Here is a 25,248-nt window from a genome sequence, read left to right on the forward strand (position 1 = left end):
GATACATGCAGACATGTGATGAGACAATGGACTCCCCCTGGAATTTCTCACAGATCAACGTGCCAGACACAGATACCTGGCTTCTTCTCCCTGAATCCACATACCCCCACACAGATGCTGACTCATTCCTGAATACCTTGCTGACCCCCCTGCAGCTGAAGCTTCCTCAACTGAATACCTCAGCTCATGTCCCAGCCCCTCACCCAACCGCAGTATAAAAAAAGCGCCCCCCTCCATGTTGGTGTGAATCCACGTGCCCTGTCTTTGGGGGTACGTGAGTCTCCCGGGGACGCAGAATAAACTTTCCTTTCCTTTCTTTTCTGATTCACTGGACTCTATTTCTTGCGCCACCTCCTGAGCCACCTACCCTAACAAGTACTTCATTAACAAGTCTGTTGCTTAATTTTTGGAAACCTCCCTAACTGGCCCTCAAATTATGCAAATGAACCCTCTATAATGGCAAAGGTCCTCTTCTGAAAAAAGGATTTTGGGCCCAAGAAGATAAGACAGCTCTGTGAGTGAGCATGTTAAAGTGTGTCTAAGTTGTCTTTGGGGAAAATGAATCTTAGCTAAGGACGAAATGAGACTGTGGAAGGAATGGTGTGGTATTTAATCTGTTTTTGTTTGAGTCTTTTACTGGTAGGGCTCATCAGCTATAAAGTACAGACAAAACTGGAGCAAGGTTATGAATAAAAGAGCATTTGTTATAAGAATACAGAGGTGTCTCACAGAACCCAAGAGCAGGGTCGCATCTGAGGCCCTGAACAGAGTAGAAATAGGAGCTGGAACCCTTTTCTGGCTTTTTTTTTTTTTTTTTACATTATTTACTTGATTTTAATTGCTTCAAATTCATTAATGCAAAAATAGTTATAACATACTATGGGGTTCATACAGTATTTAGAACTATAATTAGTCCTTAATTGACAACAATAACAAATTATGGGAGAGCAGAAAAGAATCCTTTTTTAAAAATAATTCAATGCTTTTAAATTTTTATTTATTTATTTAACTGTATCTTTATTGTTGAAAGTATTGCAGATGTCCTCTTTCCCCCCCAGTGGACGCCCTCCCTCTGCTCCACCTCCTCTTCCCCCCTCGCCCCCTCCCAGGCCTTCGTGCACTATTGTCTGTGTGCATGGGCCCTGCACACATGCACATATGTTCTTTGGTTAGTCTCTTGTGGGACCACTTCCTCCTGAGACTTTCTTGCAGCTGGTCACCACTCTGCTTCATTCTTTGCTTCACTGCGGCCATCTTTGTTTCTGTGTCAATTTTTTTAGTCATTTAAAAATTTTCTACGTTTTTATGATGCTTTGACATCTGGCAGACAACCCCAATCTATATGAATTCTTTTCTTTAAAAAAAAATATTTTTTAATTGATTTCAGAGAGGAAGGGAGAGGGAGTGAGAGATAGAAATATCAATGATGAGTGAGAAATATTGATCAAATGCCTCCTGCACACAGCTTCCTGGGGATCGAGCCCGAAACCCTGGCATGTGTCCTTGACCAGAATCGAACCTGAGACCCTTCAGTCTGCAGACTGACGCTCTATCTGCTGAGCCAAACTGCCTAAGGCTGAGTGCTCTTCTTGAGTGCCCCTTCACCTGGCTGGTGAAAAACCACCATGGGACCAATGCAAAAACAGAGGTAAAAATTATCTTTGAAAGAAATTTTACTTTAGAAAAATTTATTTGTATAGTCTGTCCTCAAGAAAAATGAAATAGGAGTTGGAAGACACAAAAGAAAATAGCAAAGAGTAAAACATACCACAGTCAAAAGAAGAAATAAATAAGGAAGAAACCACAGAGAAAACTGAAGCTATAAAAATAACTTAAAATCACAGAAACCCACATCTGAAGTTTGGAGTAGGGACTTGAGAAAATATACATAATGCAGAGAGAAAAGGGGGGTGGGGGAGGGATAATAAACTTAAATAACAGGAAGGTGGAGACTCTGTATGACAGAGAGTTGGAAATACAGAATTTGGGTAATAGTCTCTAACTAGAAGAAAATAACAAATGTAGTAGAAAACCCCCCATTCAATCATATGACATAAGCCTATTAAAATGGAAATGGGAATATATGTTAGTCACAATATTTAGAAAACCTGAAATATAGGCATTAGACATATTTGAAGAAAACCATAACCCTAGTGAAGGACATAAAGAAAGATCTAAACACATAGATAATCATATTCTACTATTGGGTAGGAAGATTTAATTTAATAAAACTTTTAATTCTCCCAATATGTAAGTATAATGCCATCCCAACTAGAACACAAACTGGGTTTGAAAGGGCGAGGGCTACACCCTCCATCCTGCCCCGAATCCTCTATTTTTGGGCAGCAGCCATAGCCATGTGCTCAGCAAGGAGCTTCTTCCCGGAAGCCCAAGCCTGTGCTAGCCACACCTAGGATTTCTTTAAACTAACCAATGATAATCAAGGGAAGTGTGCGCCATAGATACGACCACATCCTGTGTAACAAGACACCGACTTGCGCCTGGCCAATCGGCAGGGCCCACAGTCCTCTCTCCTCCGCTTACTATAAAACCCCTTTCCCCACAGAGCTGTCTCTCTCTCTGCTTCCTGTCGCTGCGTTGGCGAGGTGGGGGGCCAAGCTAGCTCGAATAAAGACTCTTATGCTTTTGCATCGGACACTGCTGGCTCCCTGGTGTGGTGTTTTGGGGATCCTGAAATCTGGGCATAACATTTGGGGGCTCGTCCGGAATCCCCAAGACCCTTGAGGGACCCCTGATCCGGAGAGTCTGACTGACCGCGGTAGGTGTCTGTGTGTTGTGTATTCTGTTCTCTGTGTTATATGTTCTGTCCTGTGTGAGCTCACTTCTGAAATTCTGTAGTGCCCGAAGCGGTCTAGGTGGATGCACTGCTGAAGGACCATGGGCCAGGGGAGTCGGAAGACGTTCCCCTCCCCCTCTGGAGGGATGTGGAATCCCCTCACTTCAGGAGGGACGTGTATTCCCCTCGCGAGGGACGTGTATTCCCCTCGAGGATCAAAGACGAGGCGGGTCGCTCCCGCCGGTTGGCGTACGGCCATCGTCTAGCTTTCGGTTTTGCTTCCATGGAGTTGGAAGGCTGTTTTGGTTTTCGCTTCCATGGAGTTGGAAGACTGCACTTTGGGGCCCTTTTGGTTGTCTGTTTTTGTGTTTTTCTGTTTTATTCTGTGGACTTACTGGACGGACATTATGGGACAGACTCAAACTACTCCTTTCAGTATTATGATTGATCATTTCAAAGAGATTAGGAGAGGCTATAGAGCTCCCTCAGGAATTGGGAAATTGTTAGGAATTGGATGGATTGTTTAAACTCTGAATGAATGTCTGGTGAAGGTGTGTGAGTGTGGAGGAAGGGGGCCTGCCCTCTCCTCTTTTTTGTGTGGCTCCACGACTTCGGTCAGGCAGGCATCTGAGTGAGGATCTGTGAAAACAGGTCACCCCCTCCCTTGTCGGTCTCTCGTCACCCCCTCCCTTAGGGTTGGGACAAAGTTTGTTTGTATAAAAACTTATGTCTAGGTATTTTGAAGTGAAATAATGCTGAAATATTGCTAGAGGACAGAATTGAATCTGTGGTTGATTATGTCTTGCATTTTTGAAGTTTATTCTTAAAAATGTTACTGATTGAGAAATGCTGAATATTTGACTTGCCAGCTAAAAGTTTAAGGTTCGGATTGAATTGGGAAAAATTGTGTAATTGTGGTAACTAAATGCCTTTGCTTATTGGTCTGATTGAGAAGGGAGGATTGATTTTGTGAACTCAACTGAAGATTTTTGATGCAAGGACCAGTTTAAATTTGATTGATATTCTTTAAGATAATTATAAAAGGTATGAACAGCTAATGAGATTTCAGTTTGTCTGCAATATGTTGGCCATCTATCTTTTAAGGATCTTGGTTTGCAAAAAACAGTGTAGACAGCCACCATTTTGGGCTGCATAACTTGGCAGCCGCCATGTCAGCCACATGGCTTGCCGCTCCCCTGGGGGCCGCCATCTTGAAACAGCAAAGGCCCCTCCCTCTGATTTAATCAATCACAGAAGGAGTGTCTGCTCACTGAGGCAGGCTGGGATTTCAGGGGTGGAGCTTTAAGGCGGAGCTTTACTACAGAAATGTGGATGGGGCAGGAAGTGTGCTTGCCTTGTGGATTTATTTAATACTATTTTTAAGCTAATCTCTTAAATCTAGAAAACCCTGCTTTCCTTAAACTAAGGACAATTAAAGGTTATATGTTCCCTCCCTAAACAAAAGTTATATCAAAGTCTTTAAAAGGGACTGAAAGCAGTAATCCAATTTCTAAAGTGAAATATGGTGACAACTGTGGTTTAGATAACATGCCTAAGTTTAACCTAGGTTACCCAAGGACTCTAGATAATGTGTTTACCCAAAACTGTAATTTAGATTGCATGCTGTCTCTGCTTCTGTAAATTGCTTTTTTTTTGAAAACTAGGTTCCTCATTCCAAACCTCGAAATGTAGTCAATACCTTTGCGATTTTTTGACTGCCTCTGTCCAGGGACTTGTTGTGATTCAAAGTTTTTAATGGGAAATGTTATCTGTCTTTATTGCTTAAATATGTGTCTTTGTTGTTTAAAATTGTTTAGCTAGTGAAATTTCTGTTTGTGTCTCTTAAAAATATGAATGTATTGCTACTGATTGGGACATTCTTGGGTGGTCTCACAGCTCCACAGGGTGGAGAGATTTACTGGCCCCGACCCTGCCTGTGACTGTGTTTTGTTTGACTTGCTGTTCTGAAAGCATCTGTAACTGATTTCAGGTGACCTCCAGGCTTTCTGTCCGCAAGCCCATTGTTTAAAGGGAGACAAGCAACCGGCCTGGGCTGAGACAAGGGGGGCGGGGGTGTTAGCAGTTCTGAAGTCACAACACCGCCTAGCTCCTGAACCACCTGCTTGAATCCATGCCACTGCGAGAGGGCAGCGGCTTCTGGGATTTGCTGGGGGACGCTCTGGCCGGGCCCCTGGGAGACCCTAGGCGAAGCAGCTGGCTCACAGGAAGGGGAGCCTGGCTCAGAGACTGGCTGAGGCCTCATTGGGTTGGGAGAACCAGAGGGTGCCTATTGAACTTGTAGACTGCAGTTTGCTGGGCACAGATCTAAGCCCAGTTGTATAGGGGTCGAGCTACCTGTGTGCAGCAAAACAACTTCCCAGAAGGAGGGAAGAGGGTGAAGGACAGTAGGATCCCTGTCCAGATTGGGACAGGAGGATCTGGGGACATGAACAAACTTTGAGCAACACATTAACCATTCAGTTCCCGCAGAACCATGGGAGGGGGAATTGCAAGATAGCAGTGGAGTAGGTGGATCTTTCTCCCACCTCCTTCCAGAATTTAACTAGAACTGAACTATACTGGGGAATAGTCACCCTAAAATACCAGCTGAAGACTGGCTGAAGAGGAGACTTTTAAACTAGGAAGTGTAGAGACCTCCTCAAAACTGGTAGGAAAGGCAAGGAGCCAATGGGCGCTGTCCCAGCACCAGGAGCTGCGGGCCAAGGGAGCAGAGGGTTCCCCCAGAGAGGAGAGAGGCCTGGACACCAGGCAGGACACACCAACCTGGACAGCCAGAACTGGCAATAGCCACCACACACCAACCAGCATCCGTGCCTCTAGTAGCTAGAGACCTGAACAGCCCAGGGCCAAAGCCCCTTTTTTAAAGGGCTGGTACACAGGACTTTCCCTCCCAGACACTCACTCAGGGGTTGGAGGGGAGGGTTTCTCAGCCCAGCCTGCACCCTCTCACAATCTGGGACCCCTCAGGTAAGGTCCAGTCCCATTACAGCATGACTCCGGTTCCACAGATCCTGAGGGCAGGGGGAGGGACCCAGAGGCCAGTCAGATGGCAGCATGGCTCTATTCCCACAGCTCCCTCCCACTGCAGTGCCATGAGCATCTGGGGCCCACAGTTCCCTCCCACCATCACACCGTGGGCGGCCCGGGACCCAACCCATGCACAAATTCGTCTACTGGGCCTCTAGTTTTAAATAATACCCTTGCTGGTTAAAGTAGTCTTGGTTGTAAGTCTTTGTTTCTCATAACTTTGACTATTTCATGTAAATCCCTTCTGGCTGGAAATGTTTCTGATGAGGAATTAGCTGACAGTCTTATGGGAGCTCCTTTTAGGTAATTAACTGTCTTTCTATTGCTGCTTTTTTTCTTTGTCTGTAACCTTTGGCATTTTGATTATGATGTGTCTTGGTGTGAACATCTTTGGATTCATCTCATTTGGGACTCTCTTTGCATCCTGGACTTGTGTGTCTTTTTCCTTCACCAGGTTGCCATCTTGGTTGGCAGTTAATTTGCATATCTCGCTGATTAGCCAATGGGAAGGGTAGCGGAGGTACGGTTAATTACCATGTTTCTCTATTATTATATAGGACTAGAGGCCCAGTGGGTGAATTTGTGCATGGGCTGGGTCCCAGCTGCCCGTGGTGCAATGGCGGGTGGGAACTGTGGGCCCTGGCCACCTGCAGTGCTGCGGTGGGAGGGAGCTGTGGGAATAGAGCTATGCTGCCATTGGACTGGCCTCTGGGTCCCTCCCCCCTCCGCAGGATCTGTGGAACCGGAGCCATGCTGTGATGGGACTGGACCCTACCTGAGGGGTCCCAGATTGTGAGAGGGTGCAGGCTGGGCTGAGAGATACCCCCCACCCCCACCCCCCAAGTGCATGAATTTTCGTGCACCGGGCCTCTAATATTATATATTTCTTACTCATTTATTGTATCTGTCACCCACCAGAATAGAAGTTCTATGAGGGCAGGACCACTTTTATCTGTTCACAGTTCACACTGTTCTCCCTTTGCCTAAAACTAAGGTGAGTGTCTGGGAGGGAAAATCCTGTGTACCAGCCCTTTAAAAAAGTGGCTTTCTCCCTGGGCTGTTCAGGTCTTTGGCTACTAGAGGCACGGATGCTGGTTGGTGTGTGGTGGCTATTGCCAGTTCTGGCTGTCCAGGTTGGTGTGCCCTGCCTGGTGTCCAGGCCTCTCTCCTCTCTGGGGGAACCCTCTGCTCCCTTGGCCCGCAGCTCCTGGGTGCTGGGCTGCCGGAAGCCGTTCCATCCTTGCTGCTTGACACAGTTGCTGCAGGAAAGAAACATCTGCACAGCATATGTTTTAAGGGACCTGGCATATATAGCATATTGTTCTTAATATGTTTGCTCTCCTTAGTGCCATGTGTTTTAACCAAGGTCACCTCTCCGAGAAAGGTTGTTTCCCCAGGTGGGGATTTTTCCCTGAGGTTAGGGAGGGGATACAACCCCTTAATTAAGTGCCAGGCGGGTAGTTAAGCTACATAATCTTTATTCCCTGGAATGGAGATAAGAAACGCCCTAACCTTTGTAATAGAAATTGACAGGATTAAAATCGGCTGGTATAAATACGGATGTAACAAGACAATAATCATCAGATCCTAACCAGAACCTAGCCAGAGAACATGGCAAAAGATCCTGGACAGAACCTGGCTACAGAACTTCACTGGAGAACCTAGACAGAACATGGCAAAAGAACCTGGATAGAACCTGGCTAAAGAACCTGGTGACTGAACCTGGCTGGAGAACCTGGAGAACCTGGCTGGAGAACCTAGGGAGAGAACATGGCACCAGAACTTGGTTGGAGATCCTGACCAGAACTTGGTTGGAGTTCCTAATCAGAACTTCGCTGGAGATACTGGAGGGAGAACCTCGCTATGCTGATGAACTGAAACCAGTTTCCATGTCATTCATTCTTCACCGACTCCGTCCACACCTTTGGGGATCCCTGGACCCGTTGGGGTTGGACCCCAACACTGGGCCAGTGCCCATTGGCTCCTTGTCTTTCCTACCAGTTTTGAGGAGGTCTCTACACTTCCTAGTTTAAAAGTCTCCTCTTCAGCCAGTCTTCAGCTGGTATTTTAGGGTGACTATTCCCCAGTATAGTTCAGTTCTAGTTAAATTCTGGAAGGAGGTGGGAGAAAGATCCACCTACTCCACTGCTATCTTGGAATTCCCCCTCCCATGGTTCTGCGGGAACTGAATGGTTAATGTGTTGCTCAAAGTTTGTTCATGTTCCCAGATCCTCTTGTTCCAATCTGGACAGGTATCCTACTTTCCTTCACCCACTTCCCTCTTTCTGGGAAGAGTGAGCAGAGCTAAGCCAGAGCTGGGGGAGCTTGGTGGCTCAGGCCCCAGAGGAAGCTCAGATTCTAGACCATGGGTGGGCAACCCCTGGCACGCGTGCCAAATATGGCACGCCAGTAACTTTTGCTGGCACGCGAAAACCTCTCTTATAATCTTCCATTTACAATTTTTGTGAACATTTGAATGACTTAAATGTTAAATTATAAGGAACTGGCAAGACACTTGAAGTTATGTTTGGTTACATAAAGGCTTTTGAAAAGAAACTGGAAGTCTTTAAGAGGGATGTGGATGGTGAGAGATTTAGATATTTCCCAAACCTCAAGAGGCACATCAAAGACCTCCCAAAAGATGACAGAAAAGACTTTCAAAGCCTTCAAAAGCTGTTTTTAAATACCATCGAGTCAACTATTGAGCAGTTCTTCTCAAGATTTGTGAAATTCAGAGAACTGGAAGAGACAACAAAATTCATGAGGTTTCCAGACAGCATGAAACTGGAGGAACTACACTTACAAATGTTTTCATGGATAGACATGGCTGACTTTGAAATGCAGTTGATTGACTTTCAGAGTAGCTAAATTTGGAAGCAGAAATTTATTGACCTTAGAGTTGACTTGGAAAACATTGAAAAAAAAGCGATTAGAGACAGGAGTACCAGAGAGAAGTGTCGAAAACGAACTATTGAGGACTTGGAATGCCATTCCAGAAAATTTTTTCTGTTTAAAAAACTTTGCAACAGCGTTACTCTCCATGTTTTCATCCACATACGCTTGTGAATCTTTGTTCTCAGTGATGAATTTTGTTAAGTCTCCTAATAGGAGTAGCCTGACGGATGAAAGTAGTTGCTCGTGCATATCTCTGAAGGTCACGAAATATAAACCCAGTCATCAGTGATGCAGCAGCAAAAGTCCCACTGATAATATCAAACGGAGTCATAAAGTTTTCTGTCGGATTATCAGTGTACATGTATACATTAAAAAATAAATGTATTTTTCATCATCATATACTGTGTTTTTGTCACTCGAATGAATTTTATAATTTCTTCAAGGTTCTTCACATACGTACACCTTAAGAGATATCAACTAGGCATAACATGTTCTCAAAAAATTAGGGCTGGCACGCAGAAGAATTTTGAGTCAGAGATTTGCTGGTTTTGGCACGCACTCACAAAAAAGTTGCCCATTCCTGTTCTAGACACTTGGGTTACGATTGAGGAAGAACTGAGAAAAGGCTCCTCTGGATCTGGGTGTGCAATGGTGGAGACGGCATCATCTCTGGGAAATGGTGATGGAGGAAGTAAAATGGGATGTGGGGCAAAGAAGAAGCAAGAGACTGTACCTATGGACTCCTCTGGGAAGGGTTCCTCTCCACAATGGCAACAATGAGGAAGTCAAGGGAGCTCAACAGATGCTGAAAAGGACACACCCGGGACGCAGATGGAGTTGGGGGGGCCGGGCGCGGTGTGTGAAGGGGGAGCAAAGCTGGCCCTATATATAGCTTCTTCACTTGCACAATCTCTGCCTGGGTTCCAATTATCATTTACTGCCAAAGCTGAGGAAAAGGGAGATCCCAGGTTATAGACTCCTGGGCTTTTAGACACAGAGACCAGCAGGACTCCAGCCACTGACCTAACTCCTACCTCGCTCACCTCTACCCCACTCTCCAGGATTTCATTTTATCCAACTCTGCTCATTGCTGCAAGGCAAACCCAAGAATCACAGCCTCCAGACTTTGCACAGGTAACTGGGCTGGGGATGCAGGTGAGACCAAGGGGACAGGGTGGGAGTTAGAGAAAGCAGGGAGAGGGGGCTGTGGTCTCAACTGGGACTGAATAGGAAGAGATATAAAAGGGCAGCGTGGAGATTCAGTGACCTGGTGGAGATTTCAGACTCTATTCATGTAACTGGGTTTGGGTTGCCCCATCTTCAGCCTCCAGGCTAAATGCAGCCGTAACCCCATTACGAACACCAGCACCAACCCAACTCTCTTCAATTTCCAACATCAACACCAAACTGAGACCCACTCCATTCATGGCATCAACACCAGTATTGACCCCAGTCCTAGGAGGAGACACAACCTTACTTCATCCCCAATGTAAGACCCAGTCCTAGTAATACCTTTAGCTCCAACTCTACCTTTACCTTCAATCTCACATTCAACCCAACCCCAGCCCAAAAACCAATCCTGACCTCACTTCCAACCTCTGCTGCAAACCCAGGCCCATTCCCATTCATATCCCTAACCCTGGTTCGTCCTCAACCTGAAATTCTTCTCTTACCTCAACTCCAGCCCTGACTTCAGCTCTAACCTAGTCCCAGCCTTCCCTGTCTCCTATCTCCAGCCCCAGCCTGGTCACTGGCCCTGCCTCCATTTCAGCTCTGACAGCCTCAGAGTTGGTCCAAGGATGTCAATGAAGTATGAAGACCTCCAATCTTTGGAGAGCGAGAAGAAAAGCCATGGTTCTAGAAAGGGTAAGAGGAAAGGAGAAATGGTGTCTCCTAAAATACTCTCTTAATATGTTTAGAAGGATTTCTGCTGTCAGTGTATCTGCACCTCTACCATGTGCACTGCTGGGGTCCCCCACACTGCGGGTGTTAGGCTCTAGCTCCTGGTGGTTGCAATATGAAGAGGATTCGAGAAGGACAGGATCAGGGTGGACCAAAGCAGTCCTGGATGCCTATACTCTGGGGAAGGGTCTGAGCATTTGCACTGGGGGAATGAATAGTCATACTTGGAAAGGAAACATTTGTTGACTGGACAATACAGATAAGCACGAGCCTGCTGAGGGCCGGGCTGCCCCGGCTCACTTTGTGTCCTCCAGCCGCTCCCCTCCCCTTCCCAGCCCTTACATATTGCCATCGTGTTGACATAGGGATGAGGGGCCCAGGTGACTGAGAACTTGTGCTGGTCCATGAGGGGTCAGATGCCTGGGCATCTCCTGCACCACAACCTCTCCCCAGCATCACTCTTCATCCCTGACAGGTCTCTGTGGCCCTCTGTCCTCCCCTGTGTCTCTTCTGTCCTCAACCTCCATGTCCTGATGTCCTCTCCTCTTGCAGGGCTGCCTCCTCCCCCAGCCTTCCTGCAGCATCTCTGCTCTGGCCCCTGGCCCCTTCTGCTCTCACTGGGCCTCATCCTTCTGATGATTGGTATCTGCGTGATTGGATCCAAAAGTGAGTGTCCCAGGATGGGCAGGAAGGGGGCGATAGTGGGTACAGTAACCCAGGCACTGAGGATGATCATGGTGGGTAAAGGCAGCTGCTGGCTCTGGTGCTTACTCATGGGTAATGTAGTCCAACTGCCCAACCTCTGGAAGCCTGAGTTTCCTCTCTGCAAGCTTGGATAACAACAGTGCCTGTCCCTTGAAGTGGGGTGGCTGTGAGGACCCAATGAGCCAATGTATGTCAAGTGCCCTGCTGAGTGTCAGCACAGAGAGGACTGAGCAATCTTAGCTCTCATTGTCCCTCCTGCCTGATCAGATGCCAACATGAGGAGGGACCTGGAGACCCTGAGAGCAACTTTCAGCAACTTCACCTCCAACACGATGACTGAGGTCCAGGCACTGCACTCCCAGGGTGAGCCTGGCTGGAAGGGGCTCTGGATGAGAGGGGTTGTGGTGGGGGAGGGGGGCTTAATCCTGAGCACTGAGTCCCCATGTCCTCCAGGTGGCAGTTTGCAAACAACAATAACATCTCTGAAAGCTGAGGTGGAAAAGCAGGAGCAGGAACTGCAAGCAGGTGAGAGGCCCTCCAGGAGTGAGTGTGCAAGGGTGGGGGCCGGGCTCTAAGGGCAGAGGTGGGGTGGTCACAGCCTGGGGTGCTGAGTGCCCTCCCCTCCAGCCCGTAGCCTGAATGACACGGTGTTTTCTCTGGAGGGCAAGCTGGAGAAAGAGCAGCAGAAACTCAAAGCAGGTCAGGCCCCTTGTCCCCTCCCCTGGGCCTGGGGAGGGGATGAAGAGCCCTCAGATGGGCCCCCTGCATTGTCCCCACTGCCCTTCTGTGTGTCCCAGATTATTCTGAAATGCTCCTGGGAGTCCAGCAACTGGTCAAAGACCTGAACACCCTGCATTGTCAGATGGCTGCGCTCAAGAGCAATGGTGAGTGGTGTGTAAGGCAGCGCCTAGCCCCATATTCTGCCCATGTCCCACTGGGCAGCATCTCAGAACCTCCCCACTCCCACCTCAGGCTCTCAAAATACCTGCTGCCCCATTGGCTGGCTGGAGTATGAAGGCAGCTGCTACTGGTTTTCTCGCTCTCGATTGACCTGGCCCCAGGCTGAGAAGTACTGCCAGCTGGAGAACGCCCACCTGGTCGTCATCAACTCCAGAGAGGAGCAGGTGAGGCAGCACCTCCCCAGCAGGAGGCGCCTCTGGAATTCGAACCCTGGGCGGCTGGATCGGGTGCTTTATCATTTTTTAACCTGGGGAAGAGTCCAGAAGCAGCAGGCTGGCAGAACGCTGGGCGGTTCATAGTGGGGCAGCCACTGATCTAAGAGGTGGAAGGTTACAGCCAGGAGCTCGGGCAAAGGGGCAGGAGCCAGGTGAGCAGGGGGTGAGGGCCAGGTCAGGAGACAGAACACAAAGACGAACTAACTAAAGGCAGGACTCGGGTGCAGAGCGCAGGGGCACTGAGAGTCCTTCTCGCTGTGTGCCGGCCTGGGATGTGGCGGGCAGTTGGGTGAAAGGAGCAGAGAGGGCAGGATTCCCAGGGACATGGGGTTACTGGGTCCCTCCAAGGCCCTCCAGTTCTCACCTGCCCACTGCCACCTCCACACCACAACCCCAAACACCAACGTTCACAGGGAAGAGCCAACCTGTTAGAATAGGCGGGGCTTTAACACACACACACACACACACACACACACACACACACACAGGATATTCATGGTAACATTTACCGAGTCCTTACTATGTGACAGGCACTTTCATATATATTCACTCCCTTAATCCTCACAACCCTACAAGGTAGGTACTCTTACCATCCCCACTCGGAGGAAGGGAGAAAGGAGGGAACTGAGGAGCAAGGGAGCTAAGGGACTTGCCAGGCAGCTAGCAAGTCGGGATGGAGCCCGAATTCAGAGCCACTCTGCCTCCTCCGCCCGGGTTTTCACCACCACATGTTGCCTGAATAATTACGAGCACATTTGGCTTTACCAACCAGGTTGAAGCAACCTGTTTCAATCCATTTGGACCTACACAAATGTCAGTTCCATGTGGGCCAACCCAAGATGTCAGTGCTCTGTGAGCTGGCGCCCAAGTTCTTGATGATACAACTTCATGGCGGACCTTTCCCTTCATCATTCTGAAGTGAATGTCAGTGTATGCTTTAATGCTTTTGCCTTGAATTCATCTGTATGCAACACAAATAGAACTGACCTTGATCTCTGTTCCCTCGCATTGGCTGAATGTATCTCTGCCCATCTTTTCATTTCCAACCTGTTATTTACCATGAATTGGGAGGTGAATTCTCCTGGACTGTTTTCTCTGATCACCTGGCACTATTTGATTCCTCCCATCAGCCTTTGACACAGAGGCCTGTGTTTTGATGATTTGCACTCTTACTTGCGTTCTTCAGCTTCTGGGAGTGATGGGAAGCGGGGACTAGGCCAGCAGGCAGCAGCAACTAGAAGGTCTTGTCTCCAGGCACTTTCCCTCCACCTCCGCTGACTCCTCAGAATTTGGGGAAGAGCCCCAGCAGCCTCTCAGGACGCTCCATCCTGCACAGGACAGTGTCCTATGTGCAGGATTCTAGGATTCCAGGATGCTCCTGTGTCTGCCCTCTGAGGAGGTGACTGACTGTCACCTTAGTTGTGTCTCCAGGAGGTGAGAGTGGAGTTAGGAACTTCCCCCCAGCTGCAGTTGGAGACCCTTTACACGCTGCCAAAGGGAACTAACTGTGGGGTGTGTATGTTGGTCAACCTTCCATCTGCTTTCTCCACACTCTCCCTCATACCAGGGCAGCCTCCTATTTTCAGCACCGACAGCCAGTCCCCTTGTAGCTAAGGCATCCTGGGGTCTGGGTAGTGGGTCCAAATGGAAGCCCCAGGACCCGGTGAGCCTCTGGAGATGACAGCTACACAGAAGCAGGAGCAGGGCAGAAGCCCCTGAGGGGCAGTGCCACTGACGGCTCCGTGGGGGCAGCAGGCACAGGGGCCAGAGTCAGGATCCCGAGAGGACTAAGTCCAGGTAGCAGCCAGGGGTTGAGAATGAAGTGGGGGCGTCACAAACTTAGCACTGCATTGACTTTGGGGGCTCTACCCAACCACCGCGAGGTCCTTAAATCAGAAGCATTAGAGGGCTTCTGAAGGTTAGATAAAATAATACCCATGAAGCACATAGTAAATTATCACGGAACAATAGCTAAGGTTACAAAGGAAAAAGCGAGGACGTAGTTTTGCTGGGGGCTGATGCTTCACATTGGGGCAGATCAGACTGGGGCAGGCTGAGGGCCCACAGCTAATGCCTGCATGGAGCACAGGGGACTAGACACTCCATCCCACCTGTTTTCCAGAGATTCATTGCACAGCACTCGAGCCCCTTTCACACCTGGATAGGACTCACGGAGAGCGATGGCTCCTGGAAGTGGGTGGATGGCACAGACTATGGGAACAGCTACAAGTAAGTGCCCCCTCCCTGCCCCACCCATCCTCAGGGACCAATTCACCAACCCTCTCCCCTGCAGACTCCCAGCCTCCCAGGCTGCAGCCTCTGCTCCCTGAACTCTCCAAGGCTGTGCTTTTTTGAGGTGGGTGAGTGTTGCTGGGATGGGGTGGTCAGAGTCTGAGCTCTGTCCTGCATTCCTAGGAACTGGGCCATCGGTGAACCAAACAACTGGCAGGGGCATGAGGAGGGCGGAAATGAAGACTGTGCCGAAGTCCAGGATGATGGGCGCTGGAACGACGATTTCTGCCTGCAGGTGCAGCGCTGGGCATGCGAGATGACACGGAACATCACCGGCTAGGAGCCCTGACCCCAGCAGATCTCCACCTGCACCCACCCCTGCCCTGCTCCCAGCTTCTCTACTGGGGATTTGGAAGAAAGAAAGAACAGGCAGAGGCATTGGGAGGAGTTGAGGGAAGATGGAACAAAATGGTTTCAGAATCTCAGACCCCAGGACACAGATCCCGCCTCCTCCTGCTACTCACTGTGAGGGTTACCATTTCCAGCCTCCTCGGTGGAGAAGGAAAAAAATAAACCAACATTGACACTCTGTGTGGACTGGTTATTGGGAACTGGGTTGCAGGGTGCAAAGAAGAGGGGGCGCAGAGGGTCTGGGAGGAAGTTTAGTCCTAGACAGCTTCTCCTGGGTCCCCCATCCTGAGGGACATGGACCAGGGAGGGGAGGGAAGAGCTTGGAGCAGAAGCACTCAGTGGAAGGCACCGGGGACTGCGGGTGCGGGAGGAGCTGGCTAGGCCGGGGCAGGCGGGGAGGGGCCGCCCACAGCCTGAGGGGCTCCTGGGGGAAGCACTTTCCCTGCAGCTGGGGTCTCCTCCAGAAGAGGCTGCAGGGGCACCCCACTCCCCTCAGCCTGGGAGCTGTGGCCTGGGCCGCAAGGCCGGTGAAGAATGTTGCTAAGAGAGGGAGGACTGGTGGCACCCTGTCCTGCTGTTTTCAGTGGCAGCCTCTGCTGGGGTGAAGCCCCACGTTGGGCGCCAGATGCTGGGGTCCAACCCCAGCGGGTCCAGGGGTCCCCAAAGGTGTGGATGGAGTCAGCGAAGAAGGAATGACACAGAGACAACGTTCAGTTGATCAGCAGCCTAGCCAGGATCTCTAGCCAAGTTCTGGTTAAGATCTCCAGCCAAGTTCTGGTCAGGATCTCCAGCCAAGTTCTGGTCAGGATCTCCAGCCAAGTTCTGGTGTTTATTGTCTTGTTACATCTGTATTTATACCAGTTGATTTTAATCCTGTCAATTTCTATTGCAAAGGTTAGGGCGTTTCTTATCTCCATTCCAGGGAGTAAAGATTATGTAGCTTAAGTGTTATTGTTTGTAGTTAAAGTGATTGACTACCCGCCTGGCACTTAGTTAAGAGGTTGTATCCCCTCCCTAACCTCAGGGAAAAATCCCCACCTGGGGAAACAACCTTTCTCGGAGAGGTGACCTTGGTTAAAACACATGGCACTAAGGAGAGCAAACATATTAAGAACAATATGCTATATATGCCAGGTCCCTTGAAACATATGCTGTGCAGATGTTTCTTTCCTGCAGCGACTGTGTCAAGCAGTAAGGATGGACCGGCTTCCGGTAGGCCTCTTTCTGACCCAAACAGGTCTAGACGGATGTCCAGCACAGGGCGTCACCGACATGTCCACAGCGGGCAGACCTCATCCTCCAAGATCATCCAAAACCAATCTTAGAAGGGTCTTCAAGCAATTCCATTTCTCTTTTATTCTTATTACAAAAGTGACATATACAATTAGTGAACAATGTTTTAAAGACACACACACACACACACACACACACACACACACACAGATTTATTACAAGGAATTGGCTCCTGTGATTATGGAGGTTGACAGGCCCAAGTCCTGGGGTGAGCAGACCAGCTGGAGGCCCAGGGGAGCCGATGGTGGGATGACAAAGGCAGCAGCCCGAACGCCCAGGGGGTGATGTCTCCCCTGAGTCCAAAGGCAGGAAAAGCCAATGTCCCCATTTGGAGTGGGTCAGGCAGGAGGACCCCTCTGGGATCCCGGAGGCTCAGCCTCTGGTTCCATGCAGGGCTCCGACGGTGGGAGGAGGCCCACCCCTTGGGGAGAGCAATCTGCTTTCCCAACTCAAACGTTCCTCTCGTGGAAACACCCTCCCAGGCGCACCCAGATAGGGCTGACCTGATTCCAGGCACCTGTGGCCCAGTCAAGTGGACATGAAAGGTTTCCTGTGGGTGTGCCCTGCGTACGTGCACATTTGCAACACTGCACTTCACTACGCAGCGGCTTTTCCCGCTCTCCCGTGCCTTGTGGACTTTGATCCAATCTTTGCTATTCCATGGAACTTAGCAAGGGTGGGGAATTCCAAAATATGGATGGGCCCTATGTTAGTTAATCACTCCCTGTGGTATATAAGGAGTTGGCATTTTTGTATATTTTCACACATAATATTTCAAGCGAATTTTCTTCTAAGCCTGTGATCGGTAAAGACTTCCTGATTATCAGCTGCAAAATTTTCTGGGATTTCTCCTTCTAAATGTGCATGATTGACATGAAGTAAAATAAATTATAGAAGCAATAACACATGCAACTTAAAAGTCTTGTGAGGCCAGGAAAAGCCACTCCTGCTCTTTAGAGAAACCACTCTCTGTTTATTAGCTCTTTCTTCCAGTATTGACATCTGAATTTCTAGATAATGCACATAAACCGATAAACCTTACTAATTGTTGACATTATTTAGTCACTATCCTGTACATGAGGTACAATCTTCCAACTGAGTCTACAACAATTTCTATTTAAATCGTAATTCAGAATGTGTGTCAGCTATGGCTGCGTCAACAGCGGTAAATGCTGAGCCAAGTAGGATCATCCGATTCTTGCACAACTTTTGTTTCTTCTGAAGATCATAATTATTTCATTTAAGAAGATGCTCCATGTTCTCTGAACCTATTGCAAAGTCTTCCTTACCTGTAAAAAGCCTGGCAATAGAATCATCTACTCCTGTAAAGTAGTCACAGAACAACTGGTATTTCAGTTGCACCTTTTTCCTAGAGTCACAGGGGTGAATGGAGATTTTATGAAGTTTTAAGTGTACACAGTTTTGGGGAGCTGTCCTCACAAAAGAATACAAAATTAGCCGAAACCGGTTTGGCTCAGTGGATAGAGCGTCGGCCTGCGGACTGAAGGGTCCCAGGTTCGATTCCGGTCAAGGGCATGTACCTGGGTTGCGGGCACATCCCCAGTGGGAGATGTGCAGGAGGCAGCTGATCGATGTTTCTCTCTCATCGATGTTTCTAACTCTCTATCTCTCTCCCTTCCTCTCTGTAAAAAATCAATAATAAAATATATATTAAAAAAAAAAAATATTAAAAAAAAAAAAAAAAAAGCCGAAACCGGTTTGGCTCAGTGGATAGAGCGTTGGCCTGCGGACTGAAAGGTCCCAGGTTCGATTCCGGTCAAGGGCATGTACCTGGGTTGCGGGCACATCCCCAGTAGGGAGTGTGCAGGAGGCAGCTGATCGATGTCTCTCTCTCATCGATGTTTCTAACTCTCTATCTCTCTCCCTTCCTCTCTGTAAAAAATCAATAAAATATATTTAAAAAAAAAAAAAAAAGAATACAAAATTAAGCATAAAATTTAATATTCACTTAAGTTAAAAACTCACAAATTTAAAAAGCTGAAGCTGTCACAGCATCCCAAACATGACATAGTATTTTAAATCATCTCCCAACACGCCTCTAAACTCTGTTTTCCCTGTACTTCTTTGCTGCGCACACATTGTTTACATGTGACAAGTGTAAGGTGAGTGTCCACAGAGAGAAGAGATTGTCGAGTGTTTTCTCTGGTGCGGTTCTTCTATGTTACTGCTGTCAGGTCCTTCATGTGCCACCTTCATGTCACCTAAAGGAACCTGCACCATGGGTGACAGAAGTGCCCCTGAAAGCCATTCCGGAGCTGGCGGGACAACCCTAAGAATACACGATGTGACTGCAGACCACATAGGAACCCTCTCACTCAAGCCAACTTCTTACTCAGGTGAACAAAAGCCACATGACACGGAGGAACGTGTGAAGAAGGGGGAGTTGGAGTGGAAAGTGGCAGTGGTCATCTGAGCCAATTGTAGTCAAAATAACTTTTGTTTTCATCATTTACAAAAACTTACAATTATGTAAAGACACCACTAGGGCCCTTGAAGGGGCCCGAGAGAGGCCCTTGAGATCAAGCTCCCTTAGGCTCGCTGACAATCCATGTCTTCCCTCCTCCCAGCCCCTCTGCCCCACAGCCAGTCTCGTGTCCTCAGACCCCACCAGAGAGGCTGTTTCTAAGCCTGTGGCAGAGCCGTTATCTTGGAACTTCCTACTCATCCTGAGAAATTCCTGGTCCTTTCTCTTGGATTGGATCCTCTCTTGCCTGGATCTGGAAGTACTAGAACAAATAGACAAACCCATATGTATAGTAGGAGATTACAATACATCTCTCTAATCATTGACAGATTGAACAGACAAAAAAAAAATCACCAAGGAAACAGATGTGTTGAGCTCCAGGTTGTACTATTATGATCCAATTGACGTATTTAATACACTGCACTCATTACCCACATAATATGCATGCTTCTCAAATACACTGGGGCATTTTTTTAAAAAAACTGATCAAATACGCAGGCCCCAGAGGAAGCTCGGATGCCTGGGACTTGGGTCATAACCGAGCAAGAGCAGAGAAAAAGGCTTCTCTGGTCCTGGGTTTACAATGATGGCAACACCAACAATACTGGGGGATTCTGATGCAGGAAGTGAAAGAGGGTGTGGGGCAGAGGAGAAGTAAAGACTACACCAGTGAACCCTGCTGGGAAAACTCCCCTCTCCCAAATGGTAAAAATGAGGAAGTGGGGGGAATGCAAAAAAAGCAGAAAGGAAGGAGACACACCCTGGAGGAGAGTGAGGTTGACAGAATAACCACTGCCACCTATGTAGCCCTCTGCCTGTGCCCAATCCCAGTTAATTCTTCTTTTAAGTTACTGTGTGACGTCTGGGAAGAGGAGGAATCAGACTCCTATTCACAGAAATCAGACTCGATGTTTCGCAGTCACAGGAATCAGACATCTAAAATGAAATTATTTTTAAAAATATATTTGTACTGATTTCAGAGAGGAAGGCAGAGGGAGAGAGAGACAGAAACATCAGCGATGAGAGACTCATTGATCGGCTGTCTCCTGTACGTCCCATGAGCCCACAACCTGGGCATGTGCCCTGACCTGGAATCAAACCGTGACCTCCTGGTTCATAGGTTGATGCTCAGCCGCTGAGCCCCGGCAATGGGGCTAAAGTGAAATGTTTCTCCCTTCTCTATAACCAATATGTTCTCTGGAGCACATATTACAGTTCTATAATATCATGTGAACATATTTGCTATTTTAGTAAGAACATTCTTCATTGAAACCGGTATGCTTTTTCTGGGAGTACACGGCACTGAAGAATAGAACGACTACTACAGTTTGGTGCCACTGTCTTGGCTCATGCTAATTTGCAAGCCGTTTTCGACACCATGCATTTTGCACCATCTGTGTCCGTTTTAACACAGTGGAAAATCAAATGCCATCTTTGTATTATGGTGAACATAGCTTTTCCAAAAAGGCCTCCGGCAAGTTCAGTATCCCATGAACTGCAGACCGAGAACCCTTGGTGTAACGTAGCTCCTGTACATCATTATTGTGTATCCAGACACATTAACGAATTCTCATTACAGTAAGCCCCTTTTATCCACGGCCTCACTGCCTATATGTTTAAAATCCATCTGCATTTCACATGATCTCATCACATATGTTGTCCATCTTTTCCCTACATAATCCATGTCAGATTTAACTCTTCACTGATGTCTTTGAACTGAGAAAGGGTATTTTCATTGTCTCCCTCGTTCTTATGACTCACAACAGACTTTTTGTAATCTTCACCTTCTTTACTTGCTCCCAGGTTTTTTTCTCTGTGGCTTTCATTCGGAGAAGTGATACTTTTTTCTGAGGAGCTATTTTCCCATATATACTCTTCCATGTCTACTTCAGTCTTATTTTTCTCCCATTCTTCAGTTTTCCAAGACTCTTGGTATAAAACTATTAGCAGATACATTGCACAATCATGGTTCTGTCTCTTAAAGGGTACCTGTTTTAACAGTATGCACATCTGTGGCCTTACAGTATTGCTCTCCCACAAGTTTAATAAGTTTCTTCTTCGCATGATTATCTAAATTCACATTATAAAATTCACACTTTACCCTTAAAGTTACTCCTCGTGCTTTGGGGTTTCAAACAGATGCCTGATGAGAAACAGAATCCACTGTGTCCAATTGGAAAATGTGCCGGGGTTCTTGTCCCAGCATCAAGAAGGGTTCAGGAATCTGGAGAAGGCCGTGCGTAGATGACATAGGAATCCAGGGACTAATAAGAAGTCCAGAGACAAAATATAATTTGAAAGGCATTGGGGGTCAGAGGAGCTTAGCTAAAGAAGCTAAGTTCTAAGATCTTAAGTGTAAGGTCTTAGGTTCTCTCTTCGTCCCCAGGACCCCATGCTTTTTATTAACACAACTTGTCCTGAGGAAAGGCAGAGATATACACTTCAAAGTGTCAGGGTTTGGTACAGAGTCCGTTGTGAGAATGGGGGAATTAGCCTACGGCTGTTCAAGTGTTTGGCCAGTAGGAGGCAATAACATGTAGATTAAGATGCCTTTTAGCTGTCTGGCAGCCACAATTTAATGTATCCTATTCAGGTTTGGGAAATGCCTTTAGCCATCCCCAACAGGTGACTACATGTGTGACTCAACCCTGTTGAGTCCCTAAGTCTCATCAACCTTTTGATGAAACTCTTGAAATTATGACATGCTGGAACTGGTCTACGGCAAACATGCTTCTTGCATCTTCATCACTGTCTTGTGCCGCTGGCCACTCAGAGGGCAACGGGGTGTGGAACCAAGAGTCTCTGGAGTTCAACCAACATCCAGACAGTAGTGACATTCCAACCAAGTGAAAAAAGAAAGCCAATCCCAAGTTTAAACCTGTGTGATTCCTCTTATATAACCATCTCCACCTGACAAAACTCCAGTGATAGACAACAGGCCAGTGTTTCCAGAGGCTAGAGTGGCGGGGAGCTTATGACTAAAATGGGAAGGAGAGGGGGTCTCCTGTGGTCTGCGTTCTGTACCCTGACTGTGGTTACTTTAGTCTATACCTGTGATAACATGTCTAGAACTATACATGAAAAGCAAGCAAACAAACAAAAGAGTGCATTTCAAAACTGGTGAAATCCAAATAAGGTCTCTAGTTAATAGTCTTATTATGCCAATCTCACTTTTCTGGTTCCAGTCATTATACTAAGACTATGTCACGTGTCACTATTGGAGGAAACTGGGGGAAGGGTGCTAGGGAACTCTTTGTACTGTTTTTTCAACCTCTATGTGAATCTATATTTCAAAATGGAAGTTTAGTTTAAAAAAGAGAACCCAGTTTGTGTTCTAGTTGGGATGGCATTATACTTACATACTGGGAGAATTGACAGTTTTATTAAATTAAATCTTCCTACCCAATAGTAGAATATGATTATCTATGTGTTTAGATCTTTATGTCCTTCACTAGGGTTATGGTTTCTTTCGAATATGTCTAATACCTATATTTCAGGTTTTCTAAATATCGTGACTAACATATATTTCCATTTCCATTTTAATAGGCTTATGTCATATGATTGAATGAGGGTTTTTCTACTACATTTGTTATTTTCTTCTAGTTGGAAACTATTACCCAAATTCTGTATTTCCAACTCTCTGTCATACAGAGTCTCCACCTTCCTGTTATTTAAGTTTATTATCCACCCCCCCTTTTCTCTCTGCATTATGTATATTTTCTCAAGTCCCTACTCCAAACTTCAGATGTGGGTTTCTGTGATTTTAAGTTATTTTTATACCTTCAGTTTTCTCTGTGGTTTCATCTTTATTTATTTCTTCTTTTGACTGTCGTATGTTTTACTCTTTGCTATTTTCTTTTGTGTCTTCCAACTCCTATTTCATTTTTCTTGAGGACAGACTATACAAATAAATTTTTCTAAAGTAAAATTCCTTTCAAAGATAATTTTTACCTCTGTTTTTGCATTGGTCCCATGGTGGTTTTCACCAGCCAGGTGAAGGGGCACTCAAGAAGAGCACTCAGCCTTAGGCAGTTTGGCTCAGCAGATAGAGCGTCAGTCTGCAGACTGAAGGGTCTCAGGTTTGATTCTGGTCAAGGACACATGCCCGGGTTGCGGGCTCGATCCCCAGTAAGCTGTGTGCAGGAGGCAGTCGATCAATATTTCTCACTCATCATTGATATTTCTATCTCTCACTCCCTCTCCCTTCCTCTCTGAAATCAATAAAAAAAAATATTTTTTTAAAAAAGAAAAGAATTCATATAGATTGGGGTTATCTGCCAGATGTCAAAGCATCATAAAAACGTAGAAAATTTTAAAATGACTAAAAAATTGACACGGAAACAAAGATGGCCGCAGTGAAGCAAAGAATGAAGCAGAGTGGTGACCAGCTGCAAGAAAGTCTCAGGAGGAAGAACTCCCACAAGAGACTAACCAAAGAACATATGTGCATGTGTGCAGGGCCCATGCACACACACAATAGTGCACGAAGGCCTGGGAGGGGGCGGGGGGGAAGAGGAGGTGGAGCAGAGGGAGGGCGTCCACTGGGGGGGAAAGAGGACAACTGCAATACTTTCAACAATAAAGATACAGTGAAATAAAGAAATAAAAATTTTAAAGCATTGAATTATTTTAAAAAATGTATTCTTTTCTGCTCTCCCATAATTTGTTATTGTTGTCAATTAAGGACTAATTATAATTCTAAATACTGTATGAACCCTATAGCATGTTATTACTATTTTTGCATTAATGAATTTGAAGCAATTAAAATCAAGTAAATAATGTAAAAAAAAAAGCCAGAAAAGGGTTCCCGCTCCCGTTTTCACTCTGTTCAGGGCCTCAGATGCTACCCTGCTCTTGGGTTCTGTGAGACACCTCTGTATTCTTATAACAAATGCTCTTTTATTCATAACCTTGCTCCAGTTTTGTCTGTACTTTATAGCTGATGAGCCCTACCAGTAAAAGACTCAAACAAAAACAGATTAAATACCACACCATTCCTTCCACAGTCTCATTTCGTCCTTAGCTAAGATTCATTTTCCCCAAAGACAACTTAGACACACTTTAACATGCTCACTCACAGAGCTGTCTTATCTTCTTGGGCCCAAAATCCTTTTTTCAGAAGAGGGCCTTTGCATTATAGAGGGTTCATTTGCATAATTTGAGGGCCAGTTTGGGAGGTTTCCAAAAATTAAGCAACAGACTTCTTAATGAAGTACTCTTGCGAGATAGTAAGCGAGCCTTAAAGTCACAAGAGGTGCAGGACCCTGGTTTATGTATTACTGTGCCACCTGGAACTGCCATTGTGCCCTCCTCCCAGTCCCTGCCTCACTTTTCTCCCAGTCCTTGCCTCACTTTCTTCCCAGTTCCTGCCTCGCTTTCTTGGATTAATGAGTCCTTGTATTTCTGTGTTTACTTTGGACCCAAGGCTGAAGTTGTAGAATGGAAGCTGCAGACTTTATAAAAAATATTTTTTTATTGATTTCAGAGAGGAAGGGAGGAAGAGGGAGATAGAAACATCAATGGTGAGAGAGAACCATTGATAGGCTGCCTCCTGCACCCCCCAGTTTGGAGATTGAGCCTGCAACCTGGTCATGTGACCTGGCTGGGAATGGGGCCGTGACCTCACGGTTCATAGGTCATACACTCAACCACTGAGCTCTGCTGGCCAGGCAGCTACAGAGTCTTTGTGCGACTGAAATTAAGAGAAGTCATTATTTCTCATTGTGTGAGAATAAAAGATGTTCTGGATTACTAACACACTTGCATAAATCTAATTGTCCTAGAAATCTTCTAAAAGAAACAACTTTCAGTATGCTGAATGTTCAAACTTGTAGAAACATCACTCTCACAGAAATCATTTGCTTAAAAGCATTTCTCCATAAAAATCTAAGTCCACAAGATCAAATTGGTTTAATAAATATTTTGGCTTATAAACAGCTATATGTCTTTTTCCTAATTTGATCAGTGTGGAGTATAATATAAGCATTTAATATTTGAAAAAAGTATTAAGCTAAATTGAATTATAATCTTTAAAATATTCTGTTGATAACAATTTAATTCTATGGTGTGTCAGCTGAAACATAATTTTCAAGACCCTTAGCTAACTTTAAGACCTGAATCAAAGCAAGCCTGGCTGATGTGACTCCATGGTGAGTGTTGACCTATGAACCAGGCGGTCACCGTTAAATTCCCAGTCAGGGCACCTGCCTGAGTTTTGGGCTCGGTCCCTGGTAGGGGGTGTGCAGGAGGCAGCCAATCAATGATTCTCTCTGACCAGGCCAGTAGGGGAGGGCAGGTTGGGGCAA

The 25,248-nt window shown here is 46.6% G+C and overlaps 1 protein-coding gene and 1 pseudogene across 3 annotated transcripts; one reads left to right on the forward strand and one right to left on the reverse strand.

Annotated features, from left to right (window-relative positions):
• Positions 1–2,624: 2,624 nt before the first annotated feature.
• Positions 2,625–15,334, forward strand: LOC138993771 (asialoglycoprotein receptor 2-like). Of its 3 annotated transcripts, XM_070393116.1 has the most exons (12): positions 9,669–9,708; positions 9,802–9,874; positions 10,065–10,229; positions 10,512–10,606; positions 11,195–11,308; positions 11,615–11,710; positions 11,801–11,872; positions 11,975–12,046; positions 12,145–12,231; positions 12,320–12,471; positions 14,645–14,751; positions 14,938–15,334. In XM_070393116.1, exons 4-12 carry the CDS (start codon positions 10,540–10,542, stop codon positions 15,092–15,094), a joined length of 924 nt encoding a protein of 307 aa, XP_070249217.1. In that variant the 5' UTR covers positions 9,669–9,708; positions 9,802–9,874; positions 10,065–10,229; positions 10,512–10,539; the 3' UTR covers positions 15,095–15,334. The 3 variants fall into 3 exon arrangements, with proteins under 3 accessions (XP_070249218.1, XP_070249219.1, XP_070249217.1); XM_070393117.1 differs by lacking the exons at positions 9,669–9,708; positions 10,065–10,229 and adding an exon at positions 2,625–2,779; XM_070393118.1 differs by lacking the exons at positions 9,669–9,708; positions 9,802–9,874; positions 10,065–10,229; positions 10,512–10,606 and adding an exon at positions 2,627–2,779.
• Positions 15,335–20,614: 5,280 nt separating this feature from the next.
• LOC138994657 (small ribosomal subunit protein mS35 pseudogene) lies at positions 20,615–21,194 on the reverse strand (annotated as a pseudogene).
• Between the last annotated feature and the right edge of the window lie 4,054 nt (positions 21,195–25,248).

The sequence above is a fragment of the Myotis yumanensis genome, unplaced genomic scaffold (genome assembly GCF_028538775.1).
Source record: "Myotis yumanensis isolate MYYU_CA2020_CCGP unplaced genomic scaffold, mMyoYum1.0.hap1 SCAF_16, whole genome shotgun sequence".
Classification (NCBI taxonomy): domain Eukaryota; kingdom Metazoa; phylum Chordata; class Mammalia; order Chiroptera; family Vespertilionidae; genus Myotis; species Myotis yumanensis.

Coding starts and splice junctions, on each gene's coding strand:
- LOC138993771 (XM_070393117.1), top strand. CDS start 10,540: ATGTCAATGAAGTATGAAGACCTCCAATCTTTGGAGAGCGAGAAGAAA. Junction 10,607..11,194: donor AAGCCATGGTTCTAGAAAGG/GTAAGAGGAAAG, acceptor CTCCTCTTGCAG/GGCTGCCTCCTCCCCCAGCC. Junction 12,047..12,144: donor GCAGCAGAAACTCAAAGCAG/GTCAGGCCCCTT, acceptor TGTGTGTCCCAG/ATTATTCTGAAATGCTCCTG.